This window comes from Lycorma delicatula, chromosome 1 (genome assembly GCF_047948215.1).
Source record: "Lycorma delicatula isolate Av1 chromosome 1, ASM4794821v1, whole genome shotgun sequence".
NCBI lineage: Eukaryota > Metazoa > Arthropoda > Insecta > Hemiptera > Fulgoridae > Lycorma > Lycorma delicatula.
This window is the reverse complement of record NC_134455.1, coordinates 145,292,530-145,309,024: the sequence shown is the minus strand read 5'-3', so window position 1 is coordinate 145,309,024 and position 16,495 is coordinate 145,292,530. Positions and strand designations below refer to the sequence as shown.

The 16,495-nt window shown below is 27.8% G+C and overlaps 1 protein-coding gene across 31 annotated transcripts in view; it reads left to right on the top strand.

Annotated features, from left to right (window-relative positions):
• Positions 1 to 16,495, top strand: part of shot (dystonin-like protein short stop) — a 644,960-nt gene that overhangs the window by 335,390 nt on the left and 293,075 nt on the right. For all 31 annotated transcript variants that reach the window (XM_075363589.1, XM_075363494.1, XM_075363728.1 and 28 more), the window contains 2 exons: positions 308 to 565; positions 2,756 to 2,963. In XM_075363589.1, the coding sequence (XP_075219704.1) occupies positions 308 to 565; positions 2,756 to 2,963 (466 nt within the window). The remainder of the gene's footprint in view (positions 1 to 307; positions 566 to 2,755; positions 2,964 to 16,495) is intronic.

Sequence of the window (16,495 nt, the reverse complement as noted above, 5' to 3'; positions counted from 1 at the left end):
CAATAACATTCATATGTAAAATTGCAATTAATTATGTAGACAGTGACAACCCTGTAAGTGAGAGATTAATGGTTATTTCTTATCTCCTTAATATTTAATTTTTTTACTGTTTGTTGTTATGGTCTAATTTTTTCAAATTTTTGGTTCAATATTTATTACTTATATCGTATAAAAGGAACATAGTTGAGTATTTAATGAAAAGAAAGTGTGTTAACTGTTACTTGTATTAGTTCATTTAGTTTTTTACTTTGCCTGGTATCAGTTTATTTCCATTAACTGTACTTCACATTTTAAAATTTTTGTTTAGATTGGAAAGATTGCAGCGTCTAGCTGAGAAGGTTCATCGTGAAATGAAAAGAGTTGATTCACGTCTGGAAGATATTGAAAGCCGCATCAGTGAGGAAGCTCGAAGATTAGACCGTCTTCATCCACTAGATGCTAAACACAATGTTGACATATTGGAACAAGAGTTACGAAGTACTGAAGAGAATATACAAACTTTATTCAGTGATGTCACAGCATTGCGTGAAGGACATTACCCACAAGCTAATGATCTTCACAAGAGGTACTTTTCATTATACTAAATTAAATAACTTACTGATTTTTAAAATGCTAATTATGTTTAATCAATTGTTCTGTTTAATGCAGACAGTATCTATCAGTTACAAATTTAATCCCTTGTTTTATTATTTATATTATGAGTATAATGAGAAGTAACGGTATATTTAAGGATTAAGTTATTCTGGTTAAATTGTAGTCTGATAGGTGAAAGAATGCGCTTGAACTTAGACTGCAATAATTTCTTATAAATTATCATAAAATGCTGTATGTACTGAACTAAAGGTTGTTCCTTTTTACATTAGTTTATAAAGAATTTATTCAACAACAATTAATGTAATCTTTTTATTCTCAAGAAAAATGCATTAAACACAATCTTTGCAGCTTTTTTTTTGTGTATACTATTTTAAGCTTCTAGAACTGTGACAAAAACTTTTATGTTGTTTCTTTAAATATTTTGGCATTAGTAGACCTTAAAAAATTGCTATATCCATATCCTGTTTCAATGTGGAAATGATTTTTTTCACATTAATAAGAATTTTTACAACAGAAATTGTATAATAAGGCTATTCTTGATGAAAGAATTATATTTTTGTGATAAATGGAAAAGGTAAAATTAAAATGTTTGTATAGATTATGATGCTTGATCATTTGTGGTGGAGAATCAAGTATATATTGTGTCAGAATAAACTGCAGTCTATTACCGAAAACCCATCAAAGCATCATGATGCATAATCTTATAGTTATTAATAATAAAGATTTACTTTTAGAAACCGGGAAAGCTGTACTTGAATAGCAGAGCAGGTCATTGAAAGAAAGTTTTGAAGTGAATTTGGCATTTAATTAAATTTAAATTCCCTTTTTCTTTTTAACGTCCAGTCAAAATTTGTGAATGCTGTATTTCTAATTACTGTTATAAAACTTGTTTATTAATGAAAACAATCATTTTGATAGTGCTACAGGAAGAGGAGCAGTTTATTTTAAAGGCCCGCCTTTATAGGAGAACTGGATGAAATGAGCTTAAACTTGAGAAATCAAGATAGGGGTACAATATTTTAACATGTGTAAAATGCACAATCTTTTTGTTAAAGTTCTAGAGACTGGAAATAGCATATATAGAAAAAGGCCACAAAAATCATGTTTCCAGCATTTTCCTCAAGAAGAATGTGAATATCGTATTCATTGTTATTTGTATAATTTCTTAACTTATTTTGAAAGGAACAGGCATTGGTTTGGAAATTTTTTACATTTTTTCTGTTTTCTATTTTTTAAATTTTACTGTGTGTATATATATATATAAATATATATATATATATATATATATGTATATAATTATACTATTAATATAATTTTCGAAAATGTATATTGTACTTAAGTACAACGTACATAAATATGTACTATGTATATACTGTATACATTAGTACAGTGTACATAAGTACAAATGTATATATATATATATATTCTTCTCTAATAGTTTATTGAGAAATTGTTGCAGTCTCTGTTCAGAAGCGTTCTTTCATCTACTAGACTGTAGTGTTATATAATTTAAATTTGTGCACAAGTTAATGTTTATGGCAGAATATATTTTCTACAAATTAGAATTATTTAGACAATTAAAGTAACAAATAACTAATGCGTAATGAAATTTGTAATATTTTGAAATCAGTCTAGGTCTGATTAAGCCTATATCAGAACTATATTCTTTACATTACATATTATTATTATACATTATATTCCAAGTGAATATATTACATAATTTTTTTTTATGTATGATCAGTTTATTTAAAATATATTTTCAAGGCATTCTTGAGATAACAATACTAAACAAATTGTTAAAATCTTCATTTAAAAAAATAATACAGTGAGAAAAATTCATTATAAATTTAGAATTGAATTTATGAACTTAGTTGTCACTTAAATTTTTCAGTCCATACTAGAAAGTTTATGTATGAAATTCGGTTATTTTATTTTTGCTGTATTTATTGTAATGAATATGGAGGTAATTCATTGAAAAAAGATTTAAAAATTAAACCTTCTTTTTTGTCTGAATCTATTATATGTAGTTACATGGTATCAAATTAGGAATTATATAAAAGTTTTAATTCTTATAATTTTTGATTAATTGTAACTTGTTGATATTAAGTTGCAAGATTAATGTCATCAGTATTATTATTATTACATCATTTTGAAATTACAGGGTACAGAAATTACATCAGCGTTGGGTGTCCTTGCGATCGTTATTACATTCTAAGTTGATTACACCCTTATCATCTTTATCATTCCCAATTGTTGAAGAACGAACTGTTACTCGCCAGACAAGAACTGTACTTGAAACAAGGCTTGTTGATACTAACACTCATTTCAGACAACTGAATGACTGTATCGAGTGGTGCCGTAGTAAACTGGTAAGTTACAGTAAGAAATTTGACATCTGTTTACAAATTATTAATTTAAAAAAATTTTTTTATAGTTTGTAAAGTTAACTTACGTTTAATTTTATCTAAAGTTTAATTCGTAACATTTAATTCATGACTAAAGTTTAATTTTCTTGTACAAAAATAGATAAATTAATAATTAATGATTAAATCTTTTTATGTTGAAAGTTTTATTACCAGTTAATTAAAGGCTGAAATGAGAATAATATTATTAGAATATTATTCAATAATGTCCTTAATTTTACATTCTGTAAGTATATTATATTAAAACTATTCAGTCAAAATTGTAAAATTATTTTGTGTTTATTCAGTTAAAAGTGCAAACTTAATCAAGATTGTTTACTTAAAACATTAACTGTATTGACCAAAGAAAAATCACTAAATTACATTTCCGTATTTTTATTACACATTTTTATTTATTTATTTATTTTATTGTTTGCGATTCAGTAATAATGTGTAGTTAGGTTTGTTGATGTAACATTTTTGAAATCTACTGCTTAAATTGTGGTTGTTCATTAGTAACTGTTTGTGGCAAAATTGTAGACTTGGAATTGTATATAATGCGGTAAAGAAACAATTGATTTTGCGTTACAGTGATATGTAATGAAAGTATTCAACATTAGATTTTAAATTTGAGCAATTAGTGTTAAATATGATTATGTGATTGTGTAAAACTCCAACACGAGAAAAGAAAAAAATCTAACATTTTAGAATATGTTATGAAATTATTAATTTTAAAATTGTTTTTCAGATCAAATATGTTAAAAAATTCTCTATATTTATAGTTTAATAATGTCCACTAATAGATATTTAGGTGAAATAATAAGTATTCTTTAATGTCTCAACAAATATTGTTTTTTTTTGTGAAGCCAGTTTTTGTGAGACTGGGTTTTCATGTTAGTGGACTAATATTATATATTTAGAAAAGATATGGTACAAGGTCTACTAAGAATACTTTCTTGATTTTACAGATATTTTGTAGTATTGCAACACTTAGAAAATATGTCAGTATAGGTTTTTGCAACAAAAAGTAGCAGTCAGGAACTTGTACTTCTTAAAATCCGCTACTTAACAGTAATTAATTTTGAATATTTTTTTCTTGAAACCTATTACCAGTATACAATTTCATTTAAACGGTTTTAATAAACTTGAGATATTGTACAAAACAAATATAAAGAATGAGGGTATATTGAAATTATATCAGTTTTTTTAGAAATTCAGTTAAAATCAAATTTAAATTGTTATTTAATTATTCTAACTACATTAACATGTAATGGTCTATTTCTTTTTTTTTTTAATATGATGTCATGCAAAAAAATTATAGTGAATACTTTTATTTTCCTTCTTTTTCCTACATGACAAGGAAATCATTACTGGTAGTGCAAGATTGCATGTCGATGACATACTGTATGATATTTAATTTTACTACCATCAGGTTTACTCTCATGCATTTCTATTTCTATGTTTACAGTTTCTTTCTATAAATTATTATTTTTTAATAGTTAGATTAGTTGATAAGCCAGCTTAAGTTGGTTCATTTATGTGCATTATTATATTTTTTGTTTTTAAAACCTATTGATTATTGATGCGTTGATGAGTTAAACAAAAGTATGATTCCTTATTTTGTCAGAAAATGCATATACAATGCTTTTATTTGTATAATTAGTTAGTTTTTGTTAAATGTTAAATGAAATTAGTAAAATAAAAAAGATTTATAGATCTACTGATAGAACGATTGTTGATAAAAACATTTTATATTTTTTATGTGTGATAAAAGGATTTATGTTTCTTATGTATTTATAATAAAATAAATGTGTACTTACAAACAACTATTTAGTGCGGCATAAATTCTCTCAAAATAAAGTTTTCATTTTAAAATATAGTATGTACGTTGTGATATATGTATATAGTATGATGTAGTATGTACGTTGTATAATTAAAATAATAGTATAACCTGTGAATAGTTTCTGCAGTAGATTTCATTCTTGCATTTATAGTTTTCTAATCGAGTTGAAAAATATTACATATAAAAATTTTTTTTTATTAAGAAAGTAACTTTTTTTTTATTTGATTTGTTTAAAGTTAATCAGATTGTTAGGCTTCTAATGGAGTTAAATCAGTTTTGGCATTCATTTTGAAAAAGATAATGTGATAAAATCCTTTTCAGAGCATATTGGAATTGAATCTCAAATAGATGTGCTCCTTATTCCATTATAGTTCCTACAAATTCCATCAGAGTACAGGAAATACTAAAGAGGACAAAATTCATTAAATTCTAAAAATGAATTAAATATGAATGTCCAGGCTATGCTTGGATGCCATGAACTAGTTTGCGTTTTGTGTGCTGAACATAGCATGGACATGGCATTAAAATAACTGAAATAATTGAATTTCTCTATGGTGTGAAGGCAGTACTGTTTTTTATATTATTTACTGAACCAAGTTTATGTATGTGTAATCTCTTTATGTAGTATTTTTTCATGGAGATATATTTTCTTATTTATTTTTTGCTGTATTTTAAGGATCCTTAACTGTATTAAGGGCCCCTTCTAGGTTGTGAGACTCTAAAAATTCTCCCAGAGTATAAAATGCTTGTTGTAAAAGGCAGTTGTCCATTGACCATCCAACCATTAATCCATTCATTCCTAATCCTGGTTATTACCCTGTTTCCCTTATCTTCCCTATAAAAATCCTAGACCTCCTACCCTTACCGTCAATCTGTTTTGAGTAAGTGTGGTGATTATACTTAAAACTTCAGTTATTATTGTTGATTGTGATGAGTGTTACTGAAGTAAAATGTCTCATATTAGACCCACACTTGGATCTCCTGATGGGTCTTACTGCATACCAGAAAAAAAAAAAAAAAAAACAATAATTTGTGAATCTACACTTACAACTAGTTTTCATTGAGCAACAAAGTGCGATTAAAGGAACTGGAGGAGTTGATAAATGTTAAAGTGGATTGTTGGCTTGAGTGAAGTTTGACCTTGAGATGAACGTTATCTAAAGTTACAGTCTGGAAGTATACATGGAAAATTCTAATATGAACATGAATGGTGTTTCTGATCAATAAACATATTAAAAATAGTCATTAAAATGGAAATTGAGTCATGTCGCTGGGCTTGAGCTCCAATTAACAGAATGTTACAAATTGCTGATAATACTGAGCATATTTAAAAACAGTGAGTCATGATGAAAGAAGTCAAGGTAGTGTATGAAGAGATTGCTAGGGTTCTGGAGAAGGAAAGGAACTGTCACTTTAAAATGGTTATGGAGGATTTTAGTGCAAAAGTGGCAGCCAGGTAGCATGATGATAGAGCAGTGGGCATATTTGGCTTGAGAAATAAAATGATAAGACTTGTCAAATTTGCTAAATCTTCAAATATGTACATCATAAACACTTTCTTTAAAAAAACATCCCAATAGACGATGGAAATGAAGAAACCCGGGTTACAAAATTTTGTTAAAAACCTGTTATAAAAAACAAGATATATTTTATACTGTGTAACCTACAGCACATTGTCCAGGATGTGCTTATTTGAAATAAATTTGACACGGGTAGTGACTACAGTTTAGTTGGAATTAGAATTTTTCCAAATGTTCAACTTGAGTGAAAGAAACTTAACTGATAAGAAATGGAAGTGATACATTTGGGGCACTTAAAGAAAAAACAAGAACAATTTCAAGAATTGCTTTCTAAAAGATTAGTGTTGAATGATAATTTGCATTTAGCCAAATTATTTATGGTAACAGCAAAAGAAATTGTTGGGACCATCAATCCGAGTCAGAAAGGAAAATTGTCTGAAGGCAATAAAGAAATTTTAAAGAAAAGAAGAGAAATGAAGAGGCTGACCTTAATGATTATCATTGAATATACTGAAGTTTGTAGGACTGTTAGAAAGAAAATTTAAAGAGGATGTCAAGAACTTTAATGAAAGACTTGTGAAGGCAGCTATCAAGAATAAGGAGAGCTACAGAAAGGTTAAACAGAAACGTTTGTTGATGAAAAGGCAACTGTTTGCTTTAACTGAGAATGGCAAAAGGCTAACAACCAAAAGGGACATTCTCCATCTCATAGGAATATTCTGTGAATGCCTATTCAACGGGAAAGATAAAAATTTGAAAATATTGAAAAAGTGAGCAACATGTGTCAGAAATCCTTCCCTGTAAGATTAGAATGGCAGTAGGAAATATGAAGAGGTGCTAGGCAGTGTGGGACGATGGACTATGGATGTATTGAAATTGACAGGGAATGAGATAGATATCTGGCCGGAATCTTTACCTAATGGCTTAAAGATAGATTTGTTCCAAGCTAATGGAACAAATCATTAATAATTCTCCTACATAAAAAAAGATAACATTAACGATATAAAAAATTATCCCCCAATATATCTTCTTCCAGTTATGTACAGTCTTCATGAAAGTCATTAATAATTGAATAAATAAATCATTGAATGAAACCCATCCAAGAAATCAAGCGAGCTTTCATAGTGGATAATGTACTATGGATCACATCCAGGTAAAAGTAATAAGTAATAAGCAGAATGAACAAGTAATAAGCAGAATGAAGAGTTCCTGTCTGTGTGCAGAGGCACACAGACAGGAACATTTGTCAATTTTGAAAAGGCTTTTGGCTCTTTCAACCATTCACTCGGGAGTAAATGAGGACTATGTTGAAATACTGAATAATATCTATAAAGAGTTATCAGTATTTGTTTAGTGTTGGAGAAAATACCAATGAGTTTAAAATTTATAGAGGGCTGAAACAAGGTGATTCAGTTTCAAAATATATTTACAGCAATCCTAGAAATGACATTTATAATACTCAACTGGGATGAGAAGCGTGTAGGGATCAAAATTAATGGAGAACAACTAACAAACCTAAGATTCGCCAGTGACAGTGTGCTATTTGCTGAGGATTTGATGGAGTTGAAAATGCTCCTCATGAATGGATCTTGTAGTCTGTAAAGAGGTTGGTCCAGATTAATTCTTTAAAAATAAAGATAATGTGTAATCAATAGGTATCACTCAAAAGAATTACAGTGGAAGACAACGAATTGGAGTGTTGAAGAATATACTTTCTTGGGACAGTTCATCAATATGAATAACTACTTGCTACTTCCAGAAGTCTGAAAATGTATAAAGCTGGAATGGAGAGCATTTGGACACAACTCAACACAACACAACTCAACTCAACAGAGAGCATTTGGACACAACTCAGAATGTGTAAGAATCTAAAGAAACAAGTCAATGTATTCAATGTACTTAGTACATCAATGTACTGCTGATCAATGTATTCTGCTGGTACTTAGTTACGCCTGCCAAACATGACATTAAGTAATGTAATAAAGAGAAAATTAAGATCAGCACAAAGAGGGATGTAAAGAAGTATGTTGTGACTAACTAGACTAGATAAAAGCACCACCAGGTTGATCTAGTGGTGAACTTGATATTGCAAATCAGCTGATTTCGAAGTCAAGAGTTCTAAGGTTCAAATCCTAGTAAAGGCAGTTACTTTTATACAAATTTGAATACTAGGTTGTGGATATTGGTGTTCTTTGGTGGTTGGGTTTCAATTAACCTCACATTTCAGGAAAGGTCTACTTGAGTCTGTACAAGACTATACTTCATTTACATTCATACATATATCCTCATCCATCCTCTGAAATAATATCTTACGGTGGTTCTGGAGGCTAAACAGAAGAAAAAAGGAGTAGATAGAAAGACAGCAGTCAGTATTAGATTTATTAAAAAAGTAACATATGTGCTGAGTGTATAAAAGATCTGAAGTGGCAGTGAGCAGGTCGTGCTGCTAGGAGAGTGGATGGTCGCTGGTCAGCCTTGGTGCTAGACTGGTGTCTGAGATATGACTCGACCAAGAGGAAGACCCACAGATCGATGGGATAAAGAAATCTAGTGGACTGCCATAATCAACTGGAAGCAGAGGCCTTGCGACAGAGAGGAGTGGAGGAGACTGGATGCGAAGTTTGACAGGGAGAATGGTTAACAGAAATAACTGAAAGATGCTGCATCCACAATGGATTGATGTAACTACAAATAATTATATTAAGGAAATAACCAAAAAAAAAAAACACAGAAGAGAAAGACTAATGAAATTTGCTTAGTTTGTATAAATTTAATAGATACAATTTTTATGAACCCAATTTATAAATTTACCTTTTACAAAAAATAATTTTTGTAAGTTAGTATTGTCAGTTTAATTTTTGTATAAAGCTATTTTCATCAAATGTTTTCATGTATTGTTTATTAACATAATTGTAATAATACCATGAGGTATATATGTTTTTCCCATTACTTTGTTTCTGCCACAGTTGTTTTTTTATTTTCTCTCTAGTGGTTTCTTTGTATGCACATTTTGCTATTGGCATTAACTCTTCATTAACTTGACGGTATGCTGTTCCATACACATGATTATAACAGTTAATAAAATATAATTGTTTTATTAAGTCATATTTGACTACTTGATGTTCAGTTTGCTCCAGCATACTTGGTTTAGTTATTGTTTCTGTATCATTTTTTAATCGTATTAGCATAAGTTTTGCCTCACTGAAACATTCGTGAACAGAATCTCTTGCAAATTTAATAATGCTATGAGCTGTCTCATTGATTATTACTAGACACTCTTTGCTTGGTGATGGATGAATATCTGTTATTGGCAACAGTGTGAATAAAACAAGATTTTCTACTCCTAATCTGCTATGAGCTTCAAATTCAAATTTACCCCCTTCTATTACTATTTTTTGAGTTTTATCCAATTCATCTTCATCCTGTAGTATTCGTAGTTTTATAACTTCCAATTCCAATTGTTGTGTTTGTTAGAGCTGCACTACACTGTAAATTAATTCAGACTATATTACATTTATTGAATATTACCATTTAGCAATTAATTTATTCATTTTGTTTTTAGAGAGTACTAAAAGTATTAAATTGCGTTTTCTATTTCATTGCTTCATGTTTAGTCAGAATGGGGTCACGTGCTGGACACAAAGGGAGAGGTCATGCTCAGTCTTTTCGACTGGGAATTAAAAATCCACTTTATATTTACAGAGAACAATATTTATTATTACTCGTACAATATTACAAAATATTATAAGCAAAATCAATACATACATTTTAAAAATAGTGACACTCTATTTTGCTAATTAAATTGAAAATTAAAAGTTCTGACTATTAAATATCTGATGTGGGCGTGACATGACTTCCTTGTACGCTTATTAAATTAAATATACACATCTGTTTTAAAATGAAAAGTACATCAAATTTTATTTCATTAATAACTTCTGATATTTTTTCATACTTTTTTTATGGTTTTATTGAATTATTATTTATTGTAAACATTTTTTTTTTACAATCGGAGGTTAATAATTAATTAATAAATCAATATATCTAAATTAAAAAAAAAAGTTAAAAAAAAAGATTAAGTCTGATTTGAATCGATGTGCCTTTCCCTTCTAAGATCCAAATATTTCATTAATTAATTAGAATTTCATTTGGCAATAACTCTGGAACGATTGAAAAACTGGACCCGACCTCTTTTGGGTTAAGTATCGCGCACGCGCGCGCGCACACACACACACACACACACACACACACACACACACACACACACACACACACACACACACACACACACACACACACACAAACACACAAATGTGCTTGCATACTCGTGTTTTGATTTCAAATCTACGTTTGATTTGAAATATCTAAGTTTGATATTTTAAGTCTGTAAAAATTATAAAGATTTTTGAAATTCCAATGTACCAATGCAAATAACATTCACAAATATATTACATACACAAATATTTATTTACATATGCATAAGGTTTTTATTTTTGTGGTTGTTAGTTGTTAAAATACAGCTACAAAATCAGTGAGAGTTGAGAACTTGAAATTAAAATCAACTAAGTAATGAGTGTGTTAATTACTTACTGATTTCCTCTGCAGGACCATCGTTTGGTAGTGAATAACACATGAAATGGGAATAATATGCTGTTTTATTAAAGATGAATTAAGGAATGACACATATTCTTATGAAAAAAAGTTAATGAATTTAGTACAAGTGAAAACATGTTTTTCTGTTGGGTTTTGTATTGGCACTTCTATCATTAAACTTGTCTTTAATTTCTAAATTATTAAGATGCAGATGAATTAATTCATCTATTGACTTGATTTCCATTGAATTAAGGTTATATCATGCTTTAATTTTTATTGACAAATGGCAGTTAAAATTACTCAACGTAGGGTATTACAATTCTTAAGGACAAGTTATCTGTTTTATTATAAGTTTGTTGTTTTTGTAATCTTTTAAAAAATGCTTAATATCTTTTCTTTTACTTTGTCAGTCAGTTTTTTCTTATTAGGTATTTTCTTGAAATAAAGTGTTATTTTAAAAACATTTTAAGCGATAATTTGGGGTTTAGGTTTATTGTTGTTGGCTGTTTTTTCTTGGTACAAATCTATTTATTACTAGTGTTTATGTTAGTTTTACAAATACAAAGGATTTTGAATACTTTGAGGTTGTGATAAATAACATGAAATGAAAATTTAGTCTTTTAATTCTCTAGTAATTAAAAAACATTGTACATTTTTCCCTCCTCATCAGTTAAAGAAATATTTTTACATTTATCTAGCTAGCATACTTGCCTGGTGGTTTTACTCAATTGTAGTCATGTAATACCACCACCTACTTAGTTATATGGTAATTATTATCATGCAGAAAAAAACAAAAAACAAAATGAAGTAGGTATAAAACACAGTATTTATTAATTTTTGTGTGCTGGAGTGATATTTAGTTGAAAAACCTCTTTTCTGTAAAAGTTTGAAATTTTATGTAATCAAATTTTTTTACTTGACTATTTTATATTAATTCTTAGCTAGTAATCATGGAAAAAAGCTTTTACTTATTAGGGGAAGTTTATAACCTCCCATAAAAAAATTATTGTAATTATACATTCAAGTAATTAATTGAGTTAAAGTAAATATCGCCAGTTATATTGACTGTTGTTAGTGGGATACAGAGAGTCTGATATGTGCTGACATTGTCGGGACTTCTGAAAAAATTAAGTAATATAGTTAACATTTGAATAAAATAATAAATATGCAGGTGATTTTTGCTATGATTAAAAGGGACATAGTTTGTTAGAGAAAGGCAGACTCTACTATCTCATTCATTCACAGTTCTAGTGTTTTAGGTTGACATCCATAATGGCAAACTGAAAGTTGGTAGTTAGTGGGTTAAATGGCATGAAGTAGACTATCTACAATCACAATAATATAAACAGTTATGAAACGAATCTGTAGCTGACACACGTGCGTGTTCACACTCATATACAAACATATATTAATTGTTTTTTTAATAAATAAATAATCCTTTTATTGCATCACAATTGTCAACAATCAATAACTAGGAAACTGTGGTTAAAAGTCTTCAAAAATGATTAACATTTAAAAAATTTTAAAGTCCTTTCTATCCATTCAGTTGCCACATTCAAACATAGAAAATGCCATATATGCATAATTCACATCTTTATGACATCGGTGCGGCCAATAAAATTTTGATTAATTATCAAAATTGGCCATCCACGATCTCGTCAACCAAATACAACACACCAAAAGGTGTTTTAGTCAAGATTTAAACCGATTCAGAATGGGAATTTGTTTGAAATCCTTGTGGAAGTCTATTAATTAATCTCACACCAGCTTGTGACGGCAATTGTTAGATTTATATTAAATGAAATTTAAACCACCAAAACACAGTAAATGGATAAGTTAAACTTACCACATTAATTCCAAGAATCAATTTTCATGGGATCTTGTATCTTCAATTGGTATTTAATTCTTTAATTACATTAAAATAAATTGCTTTTAGAGTCTGTGATTTTTTAATTTGTCAAAAATGTTACTATTTTAATGTAAATAAAATAATTACATTTTAATGTAATTTTAGAATTAAATATTAACTGAAGATGTGGGAACCGCCTAAATCAATTCTTGGAATTAATATGGTAAGTTTAACTTATCTATTTACTGTGTTTTTGTGGTTTATACTTCATTGAATATTAAACTTTATTAGCACACTGGTTTAATTATTTGAATTTTCAAAAAAAAAAGAAGAATATCAGAATAACAGAAAACCTAAAAACTAATAAAAAAAAAATCTTCGACTTCCCAAACGATCATAAATAATACCAATTAAATAAAAAAGACCTGAAGAAACAAATCCATGAGCAACCATAAAGGATACTCACCCAATAAACCCCAGACCAGTTATATAGTAAATAAACCACAAATAACCAAACTAATGTGACAATAGTTAACTTTCGCGGATCTTTCATCACCATTTGGTACACAATTCTATAATTACATTAACAAACAACAAAAAAGAAATAAAAACTTAAAAATTTAGAATAAAAACTGAGATTTAGAACTTAAAAAATTTAGAAACTGAATATTGAGGAAAAAACATATCTTACCTTAATTTTTGATTTACTCTGACCACAAAATTTATAGTAACTACACAACTCCACTGCCATTACTGGAATGTGTAAATTTAAAATATCACACCTGTATGTTCATAAACATTATTGTCAACTGCTACAACCCATTATGTCTTTAATTAAAACATCATCTTTAAATACAATTTGTTGGTTCATAATTTCATACTTTTGTTTAAATTTATAAATATAATATTTTTCAAGTATACCCATTTTTTTTATTGTTATTACAAATTTCCAAATTTCTAAATTATTTTCACAACTAGTAAAAATAACCATTGCAACAAATGGTCGGCCACATTAGATACACCTCTCTTTTTGTTTCTGTGAGCCTTGTTATATTCCATAAACCTTTTTTTAAAAGATTGTTAGTTTTACCAATATAAATTGTATTACAGTCAATAAATTTAATTTTATTTATTCCCCTTAAAAAATTTCTCTCCATCACTTGTTGTTGTTATTACTTACATATTTTAAAATATGGTTATTTGGTTTATATGCTTTTTTAGATTTATTTTTATCATATACATTACTAATAATTTTTGTATTATTTTGTTTGTATAATTGCATTCTAAGAAAAAAACCATTACTAGTCTTTTTATTATTTTCTTGTAATTTTGTAAACTATCATGGTACTTTATACTGTGTGTTTTTATATACTATTTCTATAATTTTATCATCAAAACCATTTAATATTGTTATTTGTTTTCTTTCATCTATTTCTTTTTTGAGTTTATTTTCATTGTTTTTTTGTGTAATGTGTAGCTCCAAATTCAGATTTTTATAAAATCTGATAGTTTATGAAATCATGATAGTTTAACAAAATTACAACAAGAAATTAACACAAATACTTGTAATAGTTATATTTCTTGATGTAATTGTAAATTGTGTACCGACTGATGATACTGAATCGAATCCCTTCCCCCTGAAAGTTGACTATTGGTATTAGTTTTTTTTTATAGGTTTTTCTGTTTTCTGGTTAAGTTGTTATTTGTTTAATATATATATATATATATAATTATACTTCGATTGAATAAACAACCCTGTACTGAATATTGAGATAAGACATATCTTACCTTAATTTTTCATGAAAGTACTTTCATGGGACCCTGTAATCTTAGTCATGATTGAAATAATTCTGTTACTGAATAATAAAAATTTAAAAATAAAAATACTAAAATAATGAAAATTGCATATTTATTTACACAGAGCTGCTATCTGTTACAATTATTAAGACTGCCTGATGGTTTATCAAATTGAAATTTTATAATATTTTTTAATATCTTTAACTTTTTTCTGATATATTTAATTTTATATCATCTTTATTAATTTCTAAACTTGTGTTAATGTCAGAAATATAACGTTTATTGTTTATTAGATGGTCTGCCATATTAGATAAACCTGATTTATTATTTTTGTAATTTTTATAATGTTCTAGAAATCTAGTTTTAACAAGATGATTTCACACACACGTGTGAACAAGTAAAATTTAATTGATTACAGGAATATTTTAATATGATGTTCTGTGTACAACTTCTTGATGTATTTTAAGAAGGTTGCAGAATTTCTTATTTTTTATGGTTGTGTGTTTAGAGTATTTGATTTATTATGAAATTAATATAATATACTTACAAATGAACTGATAAAGATGCAGCTTATCTGTAATAATAAGTAATTTATGTTATATAATCTGTATTTTGGAAACATTGAACCACTTATACCACTTCAAATGTTCTTCACAGATTTCAGTAGTTGATATTTAAGCTATGATCATTAGATGCTCACTTTGAAGTAATGTTGCCTAGAGTGGTATCATAGTTGTTACGAGTTTAATAATAGTATATTATTGATAACTGGTGCAATATGAAGAAATATCATGGTTGATGTATGTGATAAGATTATATCTCTTTTATATTAATTAAAATGATTTTTGTGTGTATGTGTATGCGCGTGCACGCACACACACACACACACACACACACACACATATATATATATATATACACACACACACAAAAAACACTTGAATAATATCACATATACATGTTGAACCATGCTTAGACAAATAAGAGATGTCCTCACAAAATTTTTGATCTGCTTCTAAAAAGTTTGCATCTGAAATTCTGTTTAGAAAAATTATAAAATTATATTCAAATTATTATTCAAATGTTATTTCCAAAATCTGTTATCACCAAAAAATCTTTGTATCCTCAATAAGCAAAAGATAACTGATGTTTGTGTTTGATCGATGATGTGTTTGTCAGAATACTGATACATGAAGCAGCTTTAAAATTCTGTATTAATAATCTCAAAACATTTCTATTATCTCCAGTGAAAGAAAATTTCAAATTTTTATTTTTAAATCATAAACTTGTTTTATTATTTTTTGCCAGCTCTTATATACATCTATAAAAATGTGTCAATTTCAACTTGCAAAATAATTATACCTGGTCTGTTTTTTATACAAAGAATATGCACAATTTAATTATGAGAATAATGGAAGGTATTAGAGGCAGAACATCTCAGCATCATCATTAATGTGTAAAAGCTAACTTAAGTGTGTTTAATCATGAGTTATAGTTGTAACAAAGAGTTTTTTGTGTTTTGTCTATCCTAAGAAGAAGGAGGATCCTTTTTATTATTAAAATAACCATTTGCCCTTCATAAGTATAAATTACATTTTCAGTGATAAGTATAAAAATAATGATTTTAAAACTATAAATTATAATTAATAATAACATTTTTTTGACGTTAAAATTTATATCAGCAAAGTTTCAAATTTACTATAATTAAGTTATTGAACCCATGTTTCTGATATAATCAATATTTTTAATTAATTAAAATCACTTTTTTGATTTTAGTTAGTTTAGTTCTTCTGTTTTTTGTTTATAAATTTTATCATTTTTAAAAATTTACTTATGACTAAATGGTTTGCTTTTGATAAAAATATACATTGTCAGTTAAAATTTTAATATTGGAATTATT